The 22,674-nt window shown below is 38.2% G+C and overlaps 1 protein-coding gene across 1 annotated transcript in view; it reads left to right on the top strand.

Annotated features, from left to right (window-relative positions):
- The window catches only part of LOC145988012 (uncharacterized), a 241,992-nt gene that overhangs the window by 208,216 nt on the left and 11,102 nt on the right, over nt 1-22,674 (top strand). The window contains exon 4 of the mRNA XM_083122849.1: nt 15,322-15,545. Coding sequence (XP_082978975.1) covers nt 15,322-15,545 — 224 coding nt within the window. The remainder of the gene's footprint in view (nt 1-15,321; nt 15,546-22,674) is intronic.

Here is a 22,674-nt window from a genome sequence, read left to right on the forward strand (position 1 = left end):
CTCTTACTCTTAGCTGTTCCCTGATTGAGGTCTTTGTTTGGTGCTCACGGGAGTTTGGAAATGGGTTCCCGGGTATGGCCGATAACGATAAATTGGAACTGTAACCAGTGCACACTGCAGTATGTATTTATTTTTCTTGAATTTCCCATTTTCAGTGTTTTTCTGTCGTCCTTTCTTCTTTGTCCCGATTAATCCAACATTAAAATTTCAAACCACTCAAAAAAATGAATCCAGTTCTTGATCATGTGCAAAATAATAATATGGAAATATCTTTCACTTGCACAAATTGATTTTTAAATATGTTACTGGGGTCCCGGGTTCAAATCCCGCTCTGGGCATGGGATTTAAAACTTATAAACATTATCTTCCTTACCACAGAAATTCAAGCCATTCTAAACTTATTCTACTATTGAGCGACCACAAGGAAAAAACCTTGGACGAAAAGTCCCCGAGCAGCTTTCCCTTCTTCCGTTCAGCTCGGGCCATAAGGAAGCATGGTCCACTCTCCCTCCCCTTCTCAGGGGAGTACGGTGCACAGGAGTCGCTGGTGTGCTCAGGTTGTTTTGCTTGTAGTTCCATTATACATTGTGGTCGCTACTATTTAGTTCATTGACCTAAGTTCTTGGAAACCTCTTTAAGGAGATGAAAATTGTTTAAAATGTGTGTGGAACGATGGAATCAGATTTGCTCTCAGAAAATCACGCTGCAGACGAATGCTCCTTTGCGTAAGGGGGGAGGGGGTATATGACTGATCCCATTTTCTTTTGAATATTTAAAATAGAATTTTCCAAAACGAAATACTTAGACGATCGAGACGGGATACTACAGACCAACTTGGGGGGGGGACAATGTACTGCTGTACCTCACCCATATTTTTCATAACTTTGTAAGGGGGTGTTCGGAAAACTATACTTAAACCTATATATTAAGATATTTTGAAAATAGAGTCCCGATTAGCCTATCTGAGCATGAAGTGAATCTAGAATAAGTTTTAATGACTTCCGAATGGAAACCGAAACAAAAATTAACACAAACAAGAACGAGAAGGACCTCGCCACACAGGAGACGAGATAAGGCTGTGACAATTTTTGACTCATTTCATCGCGATATCATTCCTAGGTGAAATGAAATTTTTGCTAGACATTTAAACAAGGTGCAATTTGCGATATTATCAGAGGGGGGGGATTATTTTTACCTATGTATTAGAATGCAACACAAACACCAACGCCATTTTAAGTTAAACCCTAAAGTCAATCTGTAAGAAAATTACATTAGTCAGATGAATGCACGAGATAAATGAAACTCACTGCAGGTTCTATTGGTAGATTTTGGATTGGATTCGCAAGGTCTTTGAGTGAAATGAGAATGTTTGATTTATTTGGTATATTTTACTTCGCATTTCTGCCACTTTTGGCTAATCGCAAGGATGAGGATGGGCGATGATATCATGAAATTGATGAACACTCACATGCCCAACCTGGTACCTCTGGCGTCAAAGCGCCCTATGCCAACCCCTCCGCCACGGAGGCCGCCGAGGTGGGAATGTGTTTTGGATTTTCTTTGTAGATGCGAAAATCTTTAACTGTGACATTAAAGTTTACCTTTTCACATAAACGAGAAATTGACATGTCACCCTAAAACACACGCATGTATCTGCATTTAATACTACTACATACGAAAGAAAACCTTGGGCGGTTCTTCATATTGTCCACCAAAGATTGAAACTAAAAAAACAAAACATTTTGAGCGTATGCCTTTCCTTGCTTCCTCTGACATCTGAAGTATTTCGGTTTTGTATATGTAATGATAGTACTTTCAGTGCTTGAAGAGTGTCATCAGGTACAGCTAATTATATAACAAATAAATGCTTTGTCAAATCTTTCACAAATATTTCAAAGTTAGACTTCTTTAAGAGTTGATCGGGAACTATCTCAACTCGTTTTTTTTTTTTGTGTAGCTATCGGAATTTAAAATTAGAATGAACTGAAGTGGAACTCTATAAGTATGATATATTCATAATGTGGTTTCTGTAGTCAGTGGGTGGGAGATGATTATTCCTGGTTGGGGTGGCTCAAGATCCTCCTCACCCCCTTTAATCTCAACCTGCATTAAAATGAATAGATGTATCTTTGTTCGCAATTTTCACATTTTGAACTCCTGATTTTCCGTTCCGTTAAATTGAAATAAGGCCAGAACGAAGTCCAGAGCTTTATATGTTTCAGAATTGTTATCTGGTTTGTTTAAAAATTTTGCATTAAATAACAGGACATTCGTGTGTGCTGTTCTAAAATAGAATATTTCCCATGCCTTCACATTATACCTAACTATCAAGGACGTATTAAAGAGGGGGTCCGGACACTTCCCCGAAAGACTTACCAAGAAGTAAAAGTAAATAATCAAAATATAATTGTTTAGCATTTGTTATATAATCGATGGTTATTTCCGCTGAACGTATTGGAAGGCAAGGAATTTGGCTCATACGGCTTTGAAGGGTTCCAAAAGATTTATGCACACAACTAATAATATCCATAAAATATTAATCAGAAACTTTACTTTTCGTTAATTGGATCTAACTTCTTGTTTGTTATTCAATAAATATTGAATTCTTTTTCTATTTGACATTAAATTCCTTGCCAGGGCAGTTGTTTTTATGCAAATCCTGGCGATCTTAACTACACGTAAGCTAGATAATGAATATATGCTTTTATATCTATTGTTTTACTATCTTTTACCTATTCATGTAAAAACAACAATACAATATTAATTAACTTACATATTTAATTAATATTTTAATTTAATTAAATATAATTATTATAATTATATTTATTATTATTATTGCAACACTTGGTTGGACCCCCGAAATGTATTTCTAGGTGCAGTAGTATTTGTGTTTATATAATATATATGGGAGGCTGAATTTTGTACCCCCCTCCCCCAATGAAAAACGTTCCTGCGCCACTGAACACGTGCATTGGAGTGCGAAAGTTATACCTGCCCGAAAAACTGGCGACGATTGCAAATGTAAGTTTCAGTGTTTTGCTAAGTTTGAGGATTGTGATTTCATGGACATAGTCACGCAATTCAATCAATTAGACAACAAAGACATGCAGGATGTGTATTTGCAATCGCTGATCGAAAGAGATATTGTTCGCAGGAGAAAGCAGCAAGGCAGTTCCAGTGACAGCGCAGTTTGCAGTAAAAGAAAGGATAAATCATATGTGTACAGTGTAAAGGTGAGAGGACATTGTATCCAGGTATGTAAGAAAGCATTCGTGGCCTTGCATGGAATTACGCGTAAAAGGATGGACAGGATTTGTGGTCTTGTCATCGAAAGGTTTATCTCCCAAAGATCTATGGGGGAAAACGTCGAGTGTTAATGCTATTGACGGTTCAGTGTGCAGTAAAATACACACTTTCTTGAGTGAGTTGGATGTGAAGGAGTCGCATTATGCAGGGAAGCCCAAAAAATACCTAGATGCTAGATTAAATGTTAAAATATTGTTTGAAACATTTCTATCACAGAATCCTGACATCAAAATATCATATGACTTTTTTCGGAAATTTTACAATGAGAACTTTGGGTATTCCTTCGGAAGACCTCAAGTTGATGTGTGTGTGATATTTGAGGAACTGGGTCAGAAATTACGAAACAAGTCTTTGTGTGATGCAAGTAAGAGAGGGATTGGTGCAGAGTTAATGGTACATAGGCGCCGAGCCAAGAACGTTTACACAGCAATGAAGGATGTTACTGCAAAATTACGTGCGAAAGGGTCTGATTTCTCACGAAAAACTCTTGTTTTGTCGTTTTAAGATCTATTTTATTTGCGCCAATTGTGGGTGTCAGAACAGGCTACTAGCCCTAACCGAACTGGAAATGTTCCAGCATATTACACACTACTTCCCAATACGCGGACATTCCTTCCTACCATGTGATAGGAACTTCGGACAGATTAAAAGATTGGTTAGACGGGTGGACAGAATTTACACTGTAGAACAATATAGTGAGTTAATGCTAAAAGCATCAAATACCAATCGTTTTTCTGCAATTCCAGTGTGTAGGGAAAATATCATAAATGTTGCATCATGGTGGCCCAAATATTATAAGAAATCTTGTCTCTCTGTTGAATCATATGGAAGACATATTTCAAAGAGTGATAAGGTATCCTTCCAAGTTAGTAAATTCAATCACCTGTTTTATGATGCCAATATGAAGGGTAAGGTTATTGCAAGATTTTTTTATTGAAGGACTAACGTCACTTACATTTGCATTGAAATCCCGTGCTGTTGACATCAATTTGCCAACTGAACAAGCATATCGTGAGATTCTTCCAATTGACATAAAGAAAGTGGAAGACATCAAGAAAGTGGTAAAATATTTTCCACAGATGGACTTCTACAACGAACTCTTACAGTGGCCTACAACATCTAAAGAGAACAATCCGACAGATGAAATGGAAGACAACGAGTAACATTTCATGTGTTAGCACAGAAACACTTCCATGAAAAAATGCAATGTTTGGATTAATGTTTCATTATTTTATTGCCTCGCATTGTACATTACTCTAATGTGATTTTGGTACATTATTATATTTTATTTCATGACAAAATTTTGTTTGTAATAAATATTATTGATGTAGTTCAACACACAAAATTTTGTTAATTTACAAAAAGGTGATATGTGTCCATAATATTATTGATGTAGTTCAACACACAAATATCTTGATAATTTACATAAAGGTGATATGTGTCAAAAATTTTCAAAAAGGTGATATGTGTCCATAATTTTTTATTATTTTCCTGCCAATTTAGAGGGAAACTGCATATTCCAACTAATTATTATTTTCAAGAAGGCGTATAAGAATAAATCACGGTTACTTATTAGCTCTTACAAATTCATATTTGAGAGCCAGTAACAGGGTGGCGACAGACCTGGAAAACCGGGAAAAGTCAGGGAATTTGAGGTGAGAAAAAAAGTCAGGGAAATGTCAGGGAATATCGTCTTCATTGACTTCGAACACTCTTTCGACGAAAATTGTTATAACTCGGGCACTATGGGAGCAATCTACTTCAGATAACTTTTGTTTTGCAGCTAAAACATCAGCGCATGCAACCGTGTACAATTTAGAACACCCGACGAGGAAGGGGGCTTGTGGGGGGAAAGCACGTCCCCCGAATTTCAATGAAAAAAACATAAAAATCTGGAGTTTGCCCCCTCTTCTCCCGCTATTTGGGAAGAAGGCGCGAACTTTAGTATTCTTTTTAAAGAATGGACATTTCTCAAGAGAATGAAACATGTTTCATGTTCTTGGGTATCATACAAGTTGAATAATAAGCCAAAATGTGATTATTATTTTTTTTAACGAAAATTAGGTAATTAGCATTTTTGGAGGAAAATTGTTATAACTCGGGCAGTATGGGAGCAATCTACTTCAGATAACTTTTGTTTTGCAGCTAAAACATCAGCGCATGCAACCGTGTACAATTCAGATCGCCAAACCGAGGAAGGGGGGTTTGGGGGCGTGACCACCGAATTTCAATAAAAAAAACATAAAAATCTGGAGTTTGCCCCCTCTTCTCTCGCTATTTTCGGGAGAAGGCGCAAACCTTAGTATTCTCTTCAAAGAATGGACGATTCCAAAGAGATTGAAACTTGTTTCATGTTCCTGGGTGCCATACAAGTTGAATAATGAGCCAAAATGTGAAACTATTCGGAAATGTGTCATGGATGTGTTGCGGAGAGAAGGGGAGGTTGGTCATCAATATGAATTTACCCAGGCTTGCTCCAGACCTGTGTCAGAGTTTCAACCCAAACAGAAGAGTATGAGGGTCCAAAAAGCACATTTATTTCGTAATCTGCACCATGATACCATATGGTTTCATCGGGCCAGAACGACATTACTCTGATGATACCATATAATATCATCGGGGAAGTAAGGGTTGGGCCTCTAAATATTACGTGGAAAATGCATTGAATTATCATTTTTCTTGTCCGTATGGGAGTAGTAAGGAGACAGGACTGTCAACAGATGGAGGGGATGGGAACGGGTGGCGCCGTCCGATAGTTGTCGGACGTCGTAGTAAGGCATTTTGTTGGGCAAACTGAAGGAACATGAAAACAAATAGGTTCCATTGATACATACGATTTTTGTCGAATATCGCCACCCGACAAAGTATCTCACTACAACATGTGACAGAAATTGCATGCATGGGACTCTTATGATTTTTGTTGGATGTCTTCGGACTGCAACATCCAACAAAAATCATATGCATAAACAAGAAGAGCTTTAGACTGCAAATATGCTGCTGGAATTTTATTACTCTTCTGGCTCACTTCACCTCATTTAATGTAGCAGTGCTTACAAAGGTTTTCTTTCATCATCCTGACGTATTACTGGTTTCGCACAAGTTAACATACGTTTACAATGACATTGCACTATTCTTAGGTATCAAGAATAATCCAACAAAACTGGATATATATTGAATACTATCACGAAAAAGTGAAACATAAATCTGCATTGGTGAAAGTTATAAAAATTGGCAAGTGCATGCTCCCAACCTCAAATTTACTGCAACACTAGTATTACAATGAAATTAACGCCACTCTCTGTCCTGTCTGTTTAAACTCGTGAGAGATGGTCATTAATCGCTCACTGAGTAAGGTTAATGTCCAATATTATGAAATAAAATACTAATAATAAATACCAAATTATTTTAATATCATATTTACTCGAATCATTCAATCATAAAAGCAAATCACTTTCTTCAAGAATTGACTTTTTTCTGCCAGCACTGCTAAATTTTCACTTTCCATCTACTGATTTATACGAGGGGTGGCCAGAAAGTAATTTCCGATTGATTTTTCGCAAACGCCAAAACCGTGAAAAATGGTAATTACTGCGAAGTTATGTTTAGGAATGTGCAGTGATGTCTGGACACATTTTTCGCCCTTTCTAAATATCGAAATAATGCGAATTTGGAATAAAATGTGAATTGTGGGAGTTTTTAGCGATTTTTTTTAAAGAAATGACCTAAAACAACGAAAAATTCCATGAAATCCAACATTCTTGTCTTTTCTAGGCCATGTTTGTGTACATAGAACATGCAAGTTTTTTAACATTTTACTCAAGAGTAAACTATAGAGTTATACGTACGTTGAATAATTCCGACAGCCACATTAAAACATGTATTTCTCACGATTTTTTCAACTTCTATCAAAACCATTTGCATCACAGAGAAAAGTGGCAGAGTTCTAACAGGAGATCGAGTGCGTATTTATCGTCACACGGGAGCCACATCTTCGTATTTGTCACACGAGATAGTATGTTTCGAAGCTAAGTGCGCACCATCGGCATTTGTCGAGCGAGTAATAATGGAGCTCAGTCGTTAGGGTGTCTGACTACTATGCGAGAGACCCTGAGTCGATCCCCTGCGGGGGAGAATCGTGATGTTTCCACCTATTCAAACTGCTCCAGCACCCACCCAGCATCATATGAAGCTGGTACCTTGAGGAAACGTTGAGGGATAAAGGTAGCTAGGAGCGTGAAACTGATCACATCACCCCCACCTTTAGCCGTGATCAAGAAAGTGTGGGGCCCTAACTCCACACCCTTATACACCTTCATGGAAAAGTGCAGGGGAGCACTTTACTTTTACTTCCTCAAAAATCTGTTCCAACATATCAAACTGTCACGAAAATACGTAGACCATGTGATCTACAATTTAAAATAATAGCACAATGGAGTATTAAGTTTCGGTATATTTGGCAGATAAATGTTCTAAAACAAAAACGCGAATTTTGGGAAACGTAATACTGACAAGTCAAAAAAAAGATAATGCTAATTTTTGGTGGCTTAATATATCGGTATCTGTCACGTGAGATTGATTGATTTTATTTTTTTGGGTGCGTCGCCACTTATGGTCATTATGCACCCTTCAATATATACGGTGAAAATTCCATTATCTAAAATCCTTACCTTAAAATTAAAAAAAAGGGGTATAGAAAATAACTTTCCCAGAAGAACTTTCAAAATATCAAACTCTCACGAAGAGGCGTAAGCCATGTGACTTACAATAGTTGTTTAAAAGCACCATGAAGGAATAATTTCAGATATTTGCCAGAAAATGCGCTAAAATGAAAATGTGAATTTTGAAAAAAAATAACACCGTCTAGTAAAAAATAAAAAATAAGAAAATACACCAATTTGAAAAAAAAATAACAAAATATCAAGGTCCCTACCGATTAGGCATAAATAAAAGATGAATATCAGGTGTAATTTATTGCATTAGTAACAGTGAGTCTTAACCTAATTTTCGGCATAATCACCACCGTTATTCTGGCATTTGTAGTAGCATGGCACTAAATTTTGTATACCCATGGTGCATGTGTCTGACAGCAAAGACTGAAACCATCTCTACCGCAGTGTAGCTGTGAAATCCTTGCCCTGTCAGAAACTCTTCAGTTAAGCAAAGAGATGAAAGTCGGTACATTCAAGGCCAGGGCTGTACAGGGAGTGGTCCAAGATCTCTCACCTGAAGTGATGCTAAGGGCCCGTGTGTAGTCAGCTGTATGGGGTTGTGCACATTCGATTGGCCTTCCGTGAATTGTCTGCACCATCGTCTGACCATACACGACGTCCGGTCTGCACACCTCACACAATTGCTGGTGGCTCTGTGCCAAATTCTGAGCGTGCAATATAGGCTACATCGCAGTCGGTGGGAGACTGTATGAGAGCTGCAATCTTTAACCTAGAACTGTCCTAAAACGGCTGCATTGCAACTGTACCAGATTGCTGCTAATGGCACTTCTTCCTGCCTGCATGGGTGTGTGTCTATCTCTGACCACCAGTGCTGCGTATAAACACCATTGGAGCTTTTTTCAGGATGCCCCTCGTGTATGAACTTTCAGAAGCTTTTATTATTAGTGTTTTCCTGTTTTAATGTATGGTTAGCTAAATCAGGTACCTATACAATGCAATTCTATAAATTCCTTGCGTTAAATTTCTAATACCTACATACCCTTTTCGACAGCATTAATGGTATAACTGCATGTTATCAGTTTCACAGTACTTCATTGGATATACTGTACTGAAGCAGAAATCCCATTGATAATGTAAGGAAATATGACACTTTATTTTGTTCGATTCAATTGTTTCACTTATATGCAAGAGTTAAGTTGTTTGCTTTACAGAGAAGAGAGCTTTATGCATTGAAAAATGAGTCCGCACTCATGGTTCTTGCAAGCAGAGGGTTCCAAACCTCAGTGGAAATATCAACATATAATACGGAGAATGTATAGCTAAGGAGACTGATAAATTACAAATTGTACTTCTTAATCAATCACTCTTCACTCTAATTTCATTTAGTCGTAACTTTAAAAATAATCAAGTATTTTATTTTAAACTTACTGCGTATGACAAAATTCCGTAATCCTTCCCTAGCTTGTGAATTGTAATAATTTTCCAAATTCACTATTTTGCAGTTTGAATTCAAATCATAGAGAATAGAAAAATTGAGTCAATTTCATAGAAGATAATATTGGTACTTAACAAATCCATACCTGGATCTGTATGAGTTTATTATTTCCATTTGCAAAAACATCGATTTAGTTTAGTGTGTAATTGTCAGGGAAAAATGTAAATTTTGTCCTGGAAAACCTGGAAAAGTCAGGGAATTTCATTTCTGCTTGTTTGTAGCCACCCTGAGTAAGTTTTTTGAGTTTCCTGTAAAGTTTCATTTTTGTCACATATCACATTTTTGCATATGCCGATTCTGTTTCTAAAGTAAGGCAAATTCATTTTATTTATTACTATTTCTATTGTTTCAACTACTCCGAAATAAATCTCGAGAATACATAACTTCACAGCTCATATGTCTTCAATGTGTACTTCAATGTACACTCACAGGTAATAAAAGTGGGACAAGTAGATCCTGAAATATTTTTTTTTTCCCTGGAAGGCTTTAGGTGCGTTACCTAACTCTACGGCAGTGACAGAACTTATTGAAAAATTGCTACTAAAATCCACTTATCGCCGTAGAACTAGGCAACACGCCTTGCAGGGTAGAGAATATTTCAGAATATACCTAGGTAGATGTCGCATTTTTATTGCTGGTGACTGTACAACGCACCTTTTTTCTTTTCAAAAGTATAAATATAGCAGTTCTGATTAACTGATGTGTCATAGGTCATATTGCGTTCTACGGTTTTTCAAGGAAATGTTAATTTTTCTGACTCGTATATTTGCGCAAGGCATAACATCGTCATTTTTACAGCATTTTGAGAGTCTTCCTGGTTTTACAAAAGGCCATTAGACAAGATAAACGAGGCTTTCACGTTTGGTAGGAATGAGGAAACGTCATAATGGGAAATTGCAGGTTTTCTCCAAATTGGATAATTACAGGTTACTGTTTTTTGCAAGTCATGAAGTAGCTCTGTAATGATGCGTGTTATACCTCACCTCTGCATCAAAGGGTAAGGTTGGAACTTTAGTTGTTTACTTATCTGGCCAATAGATGGCACGCACATCAATGTGAGTGTTAAATCACAATTATAGGAGTGATTCAATCAAGAAAAGTAGGTATAATCAATCAATCTTCACTGTTTTATTATCCGGTAGGAAAGACTTTGTATTTTTAGTTCCTTTAATAATATATTCTCTACTAGCAATCTAAGCAAATTAAAGTTCTTTAGGAGCTAGCTTCTTGAAATATTTATAAATAAAATAATACATTGGGTTAGATTAGGTCCGGATAAGTGTCTCTTGCCATTTCTTTCTTTAATTATCTTAACAATTAATAAATTATTTAACCGTTAATGTCACTTATGTTCTCTTAAACAGCTCGTATACTAACCTGGGTAACATCAATTACCATTTCAATAAATCAAATTACGTAGGGTAACTTCGGTGAATAACGCCAGGCGGGAAACAACGCCATTTCAAAGTTTCGACTCTGAAAGCATGGACGCATGTAAAGTTAAGGGGTGAATCACCGTTTTGCGATAAACAATGGTGCCTGGCAGCATTGCTGATAAGAACGGTTGCCATTGTCGAGCCTTCATTTAAGAGAAACACTTTGAACAGTGTAGACGTTCGAGTTGCGTTTCGAGGAAAAAGGGTCCACATTTTCATCGCGCCGACAAAGATGAGTGTTTTTTCTATTGTAGGATTAGATTTTAAATGTTAACAATGTTGTACGTACACAATACGTTTATTACGTAAGAGAATGATGTGTGTACGGTTTTCATGGTCGGTGTCGTAAGTTTAGAACAGTTGGTTAAACTGCAATCTGTTGTTTCGGGAAATAACGCCATCATCGTGTCGGGGAATAACGCCACTCAATTTAAACTCAAATTTAAGGAAATGTTGATTTCGAAAATAGGTTTATTCTTGCTCAGTTACCTTCGAGGCGTACAGATAATTATTCTCGGTTAATTTCCTCTTTCAGATGGCGAGAAAATGTAGAAATATACAGGCCAAATGGTCAGTAGATGACTTTAGGCAAGCTATGGCAGCCGTCAAACAAGGAATGAAGATAGCATGTGCTGCACGTTTGTTCCAAATTCCTCGCAGAACTTTGAGGGACTGGGTATCGCGAAAAGACAAAAAAAGACCTGCTTTTTCTAATAACTTACTACAGTAATTATTTTTCCTAGTAAAGTTTAGTAAATAAAATGTGAATGTTTTATTTGTAATGAAGATAATGTGAATGTTTTACTTGTAATTAAGAACATGGCGTTATTACCCGACAGTTCTGGAAATAACGCCATTTTGCATTAACAGAGAATTTCGTATTTTATTGCTTTCATTATAACAGTGCAATCAATATTTTATTATTACACAATAGAGGAAAGTTCATTCTCCTAAACATGTAAGTTTCATGTTCCTAACAATAAAAATGTATGAGTTATAGAACAAAATGACCAATTGGTGGCGTTATTCACCGAAGTTACCCTAAATATGGTTTATTAGTTTGAATATGTAGGTATTTTATTCTATGTTCACAAACATAATATTGAGTCAACTGTTTGCCCGATTTGCCTACCTGAGCCGACTTGAAACGAACTTCGATTCAGGATGATTTTTAGGAACACGGAACCTGTAGACTCGTTCCTCCAAACTGTCTATTTTCATAGGCGTGCCCACGGGATGGGGGGGGGGGGTAGAGAGAGGGCAGTTGCTCCTCCTAATACTCTCACTTAGGAATTTAGTGTAGAGAAACTACGGCGGGTTTATTTCCTACATAATTGGACAATCTGGTTCCGCTCTCCAGCAAATTTCTTGTTATGAAGACTCAGGCATTTTATTTTCGTTAGCCTAGCTGTGTTACACCTATGTGGTCGCCGAATAAATTGGTCACACATTCGAAATGAATAAATTATGTGTAGTTGTTTTGAATCTGCTGTACGAAATCACGTTTATGGTAAATTTATCTGAGCCACAGAGAATAAAGATAAAGGGGGAAGAGGTACAGAGAATTTTTGTGCCACGGAAGCTGGAATTTTTCTAATATAGTGATTTTCGGTTGGTCCGGGCGTACACAATATACGCCCCTGCTATACAATAAAACAGTGAGATGGAACGATGTTTTTCATTCTCCTACTGAACTTTCATCAAGGCTTTTGCTCCCCCCCCCTCTCTTAGTCAGAGGGTCTGCGCACGCTTATGCCTAGTTTACATCGCTGTACGGAACCATTCATACCCCTGAGTGTAATGTTGATGCAGAGAGACATTAAACATTTTACCAAAACAACAACATAAGTTACTATCGCTCTGCACATCACTGTAACAAACTGTTAAAATCAAGTGATAATATTTTAAATAGAGCAGTACCTCGCACCCAGAAACTGAATCAGAAAGTTGCAGTAAAGATTATAATGTTCACTTCTATGTGGGGGGTTTCTCCACCAACCAACCAAATTCTTTGTAACGAATGACGTATGAATCACCCACAGTGGTATCATTACCTTTCAACCGAACTTCTCTGTAGTAGGCTTGTAAGGGGTGACATTCTGGTAAGGCGCCCAAAACTCAACCTCACTTCCCCGTAGTACGCCCCTGCAAGTCTGTAAGACGGTCACAGAAACACCCTGTACATGTGTGTATTTTTGTATACCTCAAGCCCGGACACCCTGTATATTCATGAACGAAAGTGGAATCACAAGACCTGCTATAGTTCCACTTGTCCCTAGTCACGAAATTTCGTTTAGTGTCGATACCTAAAAGTACTTTTTCTGAAACTCCAAGTTCTGAATATACATTTCCTGATCTTACTTCTGCCTGTCTTCTGTTTGATTTACAACATTGTTAACACAGATTCCAGCCGCAAAATTACACTTCCCCACGAGCGATTTGCACCGGTGACAAGTGTCCAGTTAACCGTTTTAGAGTGCGACATGAAGGCGTAAAAGTTCTCGCCGAACACAACGCCATCAAAAAGAGCACTGGTTGCCACACACGATAACATGTCTGCCTTGAATACGAACGAGGTTTCATAAAAACCTTGCGTCATTTATCCTTTATAGTTTCTGGCAAGAACTGTTCACATTTGCAGCAACTCAGCGTTGCGCTCAAAATAAAATCTAACCAAGTGCCGAGTAACTTACGAAAATAATGCGACAAGTAGCTCGTACAGTCGTCTTTACGACTCAAATAATGTGATGCATCTATCTGATGAGAATCTCAATGCCCCGCACCTCCACCACGTGTCGAACCTTAAAGTTCGTGGGATCTTACCAGTTGTTTATGCAATTAATTGCTGGGGTGATGTAAACTACTCATCATTCATCCTCTAATGAGACCACTCGTCATTGGCATGACGAGTTAACGCTTGGCAATGCAAAAGGTACAAAATCACACTAAGGAACTAGACTACAGAAAAGACAATGGTCACTCGTTGGGTTTTCTGAACCGTTGAACCTGAATCATGGCTGGGTGTTAGGATAATTACCTGTCTATCTGAAGTCTTTAGCTGAATCAAATAAGCGAAGTCCTCTGTAAGCTTTTCCAATTCGTCGACCAGAGCGTCGTTCCACTTCTGACCTACTGCCTTGCTGACCACCTCTTCTCTCTCCACTCAATCCCAAAAGTCAGTCCCCTCTCAGCTTGTCTCACCTCTATATTACTAGGCCATCGAGCTCTTCCTCTATGCCGAATCGTGTTATTTAATTGCTACCATGCAAACCGCTGACTCTATAACCAGAAGTATTACCTGTTTCCTGAATGCTCAGGAGGTTTGCATGGCACAACACAATGCATTGTAAACATGCCTCAGAGGTTGAGACAACTGAGAAAAACAAGTGAATGCTCTGGTCAACGTGAAGCGTTCAGAGAGACTTTAATAAAAATAAACATACAATCTTAGGGATTGATACGATAGATGGGAGTAGTGTCGTAGTGTAAAGATATCGTATTCTAATCTTTTTCGTTTGGCAGGTTTGAGTTGTCAGTGATGTTCAGAATGTTATAACATTGATGACTTAAATACTTACAGGAAAATGTTGTTAAAATTATCCTTCCTGACTTCAGTACGATGCAGCTGTACTAATCTTTCACAGAGTTCTATGTATACTTAAGCTGTTATTAATATGTCTTTGATTTAATTTTTTGTGGGGCAACGTTATTGTATATTTATAGGTCTAAAATAGTGGAGGCACGTTGCATTGTGGTTCAGTGAGTAGGGGAAACCTGTGGATGAGCATGTGTTCATAAAAGGAGCAGATGCATTTGAGTCCCCTCCATTCAAATGACGATACATGTACGAATGAATACGAAATTTAATTTATTTTCTTCATTATTTTTTTGAATATAAAAAGTATTTGGGCTGTTTGGTTTCTTTGAGATATTTCAATATTCTAACACATCACACTGCAGCGCATTGAGTGTTAGAGGATCAAGCAACTTTGAAACTGGTTTTCAAGTATGTAAATAATAATAATGTCAAATCATATGGATTTGAGTATTATTTTATTTGAGAGATGTGATTTATTGGCTCGGGGCCATGCACACATCTCTTATAACTCTCATTTATGTAGGTATATATAGGCTAACTGTTTTCAAATAATAGTAGTTTTAATGTATTTAGAAAAGCGTGACAGGTACTTTCATTATATAATTTCAAGTGCATGTGATGGTAAAAATGATATGCTTAACAAAATGAGTAAATTTTACTAGACCACCTATACTTCTAAAGATTACTCCCCAAAAACCATCCCCTGGGGTAAATATTTTAACTCAAAGGTGGGAATTCCAACTCATCCTCCCAGGAAACACTACCATCAATCTCGATGAGACTACCTGAACTTTAAAAATTTTGTTTTACTTTCAGACGGCCACCGTGGGAAGTTTTGCGAGGAATTCGGTTGAAAAGCTGGCGTTTTTCAATCACACCGAATGCGAGTGCCAGGATAAGACTGAGGAGATGATGCCAAGAGATACGGACAAGTTGGACACGGGACGGACAACATATGGATCAGCTAAAAGTCATATCGGTCCCTATACCACAAATGTCTACAGACCGTTTAGGCCTGAGAGGCTGCCGGAACAGAAAAGGTATGTATGTTCCTCACATAAGTTGCAACTAAATGTCTAGTAGCTTGCCGTTAATGTAGCTGTATGGAGTTTATATGTTTGGAGAAAGGAACCACAACATTCTCCCAGTTTTACTCTTCTTTTAATGATAAAGGTACTATAGTATCCATCCTTCTTGCAATGCAAAAGGTACTATGCCGCCTTTATTTCAGGACACTCATCTTTCAAGGCTAAAGGTACTTTGTAACTTATTTTAGAGCCAATTTTTTGTCATTTTACGGTATTTTTCTGCCACTTTTGGCTAACCGCGACGATGTCTTTGTTTGGTTGTTAGTTTACGTCGCGTTATTTCCACTTTTGGCTAATCACGTTGATGAGGATGGCTGATATAATTAGATGAAAGTAATAGACACTCGCAAAGAACACCTATGCCGGGCATAGGCGCCGACTCCATGGGGCTTGGGGGGGGGGGATAATTTTGGTTAAGAGGATCTAATGTATTATTTTGCTTCTCTTGTAAAGTTTACTCTGAATTGTGCAACAGGAACGTAACTTTACATACACATTTGAAATGTTCTAGACCATCTACTTTGGTGGGCTGAGACCGCTAAACCATCAACTTGGGGGGGGGCTATGACCGGAGACAGCAAAACACATGACTTATTACTATATACTAAGTATATAATTATGAGTATTGTTAACATTTTTACTAAAAAGAGTTTCAAAATAACGAAGTGATATGACAATTATACCAGTATGTTGTTTAGTGAATTCTGAACAATTTAAGGTCGTAAACACGACTTGCAGGCATATTGATATGTAGGATATTTAGTTATCCTCGAAATTTCTTCCTCTAGTCCAAAGAATAAGGGGAAAATAATTCTAGTGTATTTAACACTGGCTTGCAGTAAAGTACGCAAGGAAAGCTTATGAAAAGTCTGTATTGCGAAAGCGGGAACGGCTATGATCAAAGGCATTATTCCTAAAGCACGGCGTGCTATGTGTTCTTTTATAATTGCAAAATTAAATTTAAAAAGTAAAATATTGTTGCAAGAACAAAAAAGTAAAACTAATTTTCCTGCGATTTGTGTTAGCATTTATGTAAATAATTAAATAAAACTGTTAAAAATTCTAAATATTCGCTCTTTTTATGCGTACGTCAACACTAAGATTATTTGCACCCGTCACATGTCCTTTCTTTACAAGTCTGTTGCGGACATTGAAACACACCCAAGAACTCGCCGGGAATCGAACCCGAGACCTCCGGATCAAAGCGAGTTGAGTCGACCACCCAACACGCTCGGCTACAGAGGCCGGCATAAAACTGTTATGTTGGCCTCTTAATATAAATACATAGCCTACTTTTAAATAGAAATGTTAATTGTTATCTAAAAAACAAATGAGCATACACAAAAACTTAATGAGACTTTGAAACATTTTCTAAACGTTTTTCATGTTACATTTCATTTGCATGAGGAATATAATAGCTGCTTAAAAACTGCTATACGAAGACGTAATTTTTATTTTTAAAAAAGGGAGGGAGTGAGTCATTCATTCATTTATTTCAGTGATCAGAGACCCCCCCCCAATTATATTGACAAGTCGGCGCCCCTGATGCCGGGGCTCAAACCCGGAAACTTCCATGGCGAATTCGAAATTTGACCACTCGAGCACCAGGTCGTCTGTTGTAATGCTAAAGACACTACAATGATCTCCTTTCAATACTCAAGAAACTAAAAGGCTCTCCTTTCGGTACTAAAAGTAGCAGTGCATGAAAAACACTATAGTATAACTTGTTAATTGATTAAATATTTCAAGTTTGAATCAAAACAGGTGAAAGTTCCAAAGCACACAACTAATTTGTCTTGAATTTGACCAATCGGAAGAAATTAAATTGTTCTGCCCCACCTCAAAATTAATATCACATAAAAACTGCCATGTTAAAGAATATTAATATGCAAACAGGAGTCAACAGCCAGACGCATGTTACATAACTTTCAGACACGCCGCCTTGCGCATCCGTATTCCTCTGTCAACAACAATGCTTTGTAACGAGTAAACAACCATTTGCTCCCACAGCCCAGACGGCAGACGAGCCTAGATGCACTCAGAAGTCATAAGAGCGAGTCGTACATCATCGATGAGGCAGGTATACGATCAGTTAAGAGAGCGTTATGTAGCCGTGGCAGTTAACGTCGAATTCCTCCATCCCCTTGGAGATTTCTATCTCAAGCTCCGAGAATCTCACCTGAGGCCTGGAAAGGTTTCATACACTTGGTTTCAGCATTGCTCATGTTCGTCTCCGGCTCACAAAGGGCACCGACAATTTACCTTAGCAATTACACCCCCATACACAACCACTAATATATTACCCCTGTGCGAAGACCCACCCTCCAAAGACTCTTAGCTCTGGCTAACGAATGGCTTGTCCCGAGGGGGTGAGAGTGTGAATGGTCACCGAGAGACGATATGTTGACTTAGCGCAGACGTTGCTTCCTCAAGTGCCTCAATCGAGTAACGGTTGCCGTATGTGGCTGTTACACCTACGCTGTGGAGACACTCCTATCCTAAGTGTCCAATTTATCTTTCGTGTTTGAACATTGCAACAGAAGGACCGGGCTGGCCCACTGTCCCGTTCGCTTGTTCACAATGGGATGATATTTACGGCATGTTCAACTTCGAAGTCGTTGTTTCTTCGATTGCCAGGTATCTTATTTTTCAAGAAGAGAAAGGTGTTATGAAACTTAATAAAATATCTCCCATCACACGAACATAAGCCTGGTTGTTTTCTTTCTTATAAGGCTGCAGCATCTTCTACTGGTTTGTAATTTTTTTTCATTTGGTTTTATGTTGTGCATTATTCTTCAGTTTAATTTGTAGTTTGGCTCCTTTTGTAGCTTTTTTCTGTATTAAGGTTGCGTAGTGTCTATTTTCTATAACAACTTTTCTGAATAACGTTCTTCTGTTTGACGCCATGGACGTCCGCAGGATTTTTCCCAGGGAGGGGCAAGGAAAGTATTTTTTCCCAGGCGGGCAAACAAGGCACATTTTCCACAATAATAGTGTTGTTTCCTCAAAAAACATTGCTTAAATTTAAATTGATCATGTTCGTCCAATAAAAAACACATATCATTGTGGCTGAAATGAAATTATATGTGTGAAATGGTTTTAGGTTGACTTTCATTTTCCAGGCCCCCTTGCCCCTTCCGGACGCCCATGTTTGATGCTACGAACCTTCGAAAAATTTAATTTTATCCTTAATATAAAAATGCTGCATACGTTGACAATTAACACTAATGAATTATTCAAGTAACTTTGCAATTACGATAAAGAAAAAATGTGCCTCGTCAGTCCATCGAATCATCGCCGCTGTTTCCTGGCTATTGTTTTCAGGTTATACCGAGATTATCCTAACGATGCTGGGTCAACATCGAAATTTTTGGGACTTCCACCGGGATTTAATCCGTAAAATGCGGTTATGTATTAACTAAGAATTTGATCGCTATCATGTAAATCCAGAATTCGAGTTTCGTGATTATTGCGGCTATGTTGCTTCACTCGCAAAGACAAGTTCCGCTACGAAAATAATTTCTCCCTTAAATTAACGGCCTTGACCTTCTTTTGTATCAGTTTGGTTAATGCGACCGCTCAAGAAGTTTGTTTTCTGATGGAGGCACATTCCATTAACTCTGATATCACTTTAAACTGTAGCATCGGGCTCCATTACCCAGTTTTGTGTAATATATGGTCCGAAAACAAAGTTCGCACATAAGTTGTTTTTTTTGTCTTAACAGTTGCATACATCAGATTATTTCTGGAGAATCTCCAGCTGACTGCATGAGTCTAGCTAGCGAGCCTACCAGCAATGTGTAGCGTGAGCAGGACGTCACCAGCTCGCTTGTTAATTGGTGGCTTCAAGATCTAATGACTCGCTCTCAAGCTTCAAATACACAAAAGCCAGAGATGTTACGAAAGTAATCCAACTGTACATCAGATCAAGCCTCAAAATAATAGAGACTATACAATGTTGGCATGAATAAACTTGTCGCTTTCAGTGTCAACAAAGAAGAAACAAGATTGTTGTTTGAGATTTCTTCAGTTGGGCCTTTGAAAGCCTCGGCAGTGCTGTTTCTTTCTACAATCGAATACTGCTATCTATTGGTTCCTTTTGAAGGAACTCTACACGTTTCTTCCTTCAAGACATCTTCATGAAAAAAAAAAATGAATGTTATCCGATGTGCTGAACTCATTCACAAGGAAACATCTGGGGTCGTTCTTAATAATATTTGCATCTTCGAAACACCTGGTGTGTAGCTTTTTTTAAGGAGGGGTTGTGTGTGTCGCATAACATGTAATGTGATTCAGATCGTTACAACTTCTGAAGCAGTCGAGGTTGAATTACATTCTTGCAATCAAATCTCATCATCTTCAGTTAACCCTCACTTCATTTACATTTGTAGAAGATTTGTATCAAATTTATCTTATGAGAAAATGGCATGGAAGGACTGGATTTATATTTAACTTATTGTGCTCCTAAATAATTTCACCAGAATTGAAACCCTTGTGGCCCCAAAATAATAATTCGACAGGCTCAAGATGTTGCCGTTCAAATAATCTTGTTTTTTTTTTGTAGCTAAACGCAGATAAGCATATTTCTATTGACTACATTATCTCAGTTTCCAAAAGAATCGAAACCACCATGAACCTAATACATTATATATTGTGGGACTAGTTTCCTCACGTGTTTTGTGCTCCCGGTAAAATTTTGGGGAAAGTAAAAACTTTAAATTCTCACAAAATGATGGCTTTATATATTCCAGATTTGCACATATTTTTGAAACCTGTTTAAAGCTATTTTGAAAATAGTCATATACATTTTTCTAATTCGAAAATATTTTGTGAAAATTCAATTAAGTTCAAATCAAAAATGCTCTTAACTTATGTGTAACTTATGAATGGATGGTGACACATACACGATTTAAAGCGGGGTGGAGGGGCGACACATGCAACTTCACCTTAACGGTGTGTCTGCTGACATGAGAATATTTCCAAATTGTAGCATAAATTTAAATATTATCCGCTGCACACGTCTAGGATAGAAAATACTGAATTTGATGATCCGCAGCGCCATACGAGACTTCAAGATTTACTAGGAAAACCTGTTTGTCGTGATGTCCACTACACGCTGAGAAAGTTTGTCGGACACACACACTATACGGTCTGTTATTCACTCTGCATTGCACCGTGCCAAGGGTGTAGAGGTAGGGGCCAACACATTCTCGATCTATTACAAGGTCACAACAGAAACGTGGACATGCCCAGTTACAGGGGCCTCCCCGATGGCGTAATGCTAGCGTCGTCGCCTTGTGATCAAGGGGTCCTGGGTTCGATACCCGGTGGAGGCACATAGTGGTTCGGATCCCACCTTAAACTGTAGGTCCAGTCCCGATTAGCCTTACTGTGCATAAAGTGGACTTAAAACACCAAATCAACCAACCAGTTACGTAAACCAAGACGTTTAATGGGATGCAGTGTGAGAGACCTAAGCGTTCGCTTGTTGCATGTTTTTCTTTTCTTAAACCTCGATCAAAACTAGTCTTGTGGAGTAAATTTCGTTCTCGTCTCGTTACTAGGGTGACCATACAGTCCCGTTACAGAGGCGTGTCCCGGTCGTCCCATCGAAATTATTAAAAAGCCACTATTTGTCCCGTTTTATAAAAGTCTAGGAGTTAGCTTGAAAACCAAATCTAAATTTGAAATCATTTCATGCTAAAAAAAATGATGGAATTTTCAGCGCCATGCCAACACTGTGGCAAAACAGCTGAACTCTGTCTCAAGCACTTCATAACAATCAAAATGTTCCATTGTAGTCGAGAATGTTCGAGCAGACAGCAGTTTACTGTTTCAGTTAGCTCGTGCACAGAGTTCTATTGCCTTGTGTGTGTTCCGTTATTTGTAGAGCAATGAATATGCTTGGCCAAGAACCTTATACGAAGTGTCAACAGTGACCTGCAATTATAATTTAAATTCCTGCATCTTGACCCAAATCTTTCATGCTTATGATGTATCATTTATATGGCCCCATACTTTAATAAATAATAATGAAAATAACAATAATTTTATAATTAGACCTAACCTATTTTTCAGTAAGGGTGTTTGGGGGGAGGGGTTAAATTGACTTCCTTGGAATGTCCCGTTTTTGGGTCAAAATATTATGCTTACCCTACACGTTACAGACGGTCTCGTCTCTGTTGGTTCTTGGTACTGTGCGCAGTAGAATCGTATGCTAATATGCGTGTTTGATTGCTGCGGACCCGAATTAGGCATACAACAAACACACCCGCAGCCGCAATAAGTGTCGGGTTACACTAATTTCGTTCCGTGACAAGGGAGATGGGACCTCATTACGTTCCTGTGAAGAACCGCCCTGCAGATGCACCCCCTGTACACAGTAAGTGAAATGATGGATGGGGGCATCTCGGTGCCTGCCTCGCCCAAGTTAATAACCTCAGAGGTGAGAGCCTATCAATATCTGTCCGAGAAGTGGAAACCTCTTCACGCTTCTTGCAATCATGCGTGGACGCATAACTCAGCTGCGTCCAGGTGCACCGTCGGACCGTACGCAATGTAAATGTAATCGCTGACTTGCCCTTGTTGTTACTTGTTTTGCTTTGTTCGTATTTGTAGACTTCTCCGTTTTCCGTGTTAAGATTTGTAGAGTTTGTCTCCTGATTTGTTGAATTCGTATCATTATCTCTTCTGATTTGTAGATTTTCTCATCTGATTTGTGGATTTTTCTTCTTATTTGTAGATGTTGCCTTCTGATTCCGTTTTCCAATATGTAGATTTTTGCCTTCTGATTTGTAGAATACTCAATGTTGTCTTCTCGTTTGTAGATTTTGTATCCTGATTTGTGTAATTCAACTCATTCTGTCTTCTGATTTGTACATGCCGTGTCCTGATTTGTATTAATACTCTGCATTCTGCCTTCAGATCTGAAGAATATGATTTTTTCGTTTGTAAAATTCTTTTGAGTATTGTCTCCTGGTTTGTGAAATTCTTCCCATGTTTCTCCCGGTTTGTAGAATTATTTGAATTTTGTTTCGTTGTTTGTAGAATATGCTGCATTTTTTCTGGTTTCCAGAATTCT

The sequence above is a fragment of the Lepisma saccharinum genome, chromosome 5 (genome assembly GCF_977018435.1).
Source record: "Lepisma saccharinum chromosome 5, izLepSacc3.1, whole genome shotgun sequence".
Classification (NCBI taxonomy): domain Eukaryota; kingdom Metazoa; phylum Arthropoda; class Insecta; order Zygentoma; family Lepismatidae; genus Lepisma; species Lepisma saccharinum.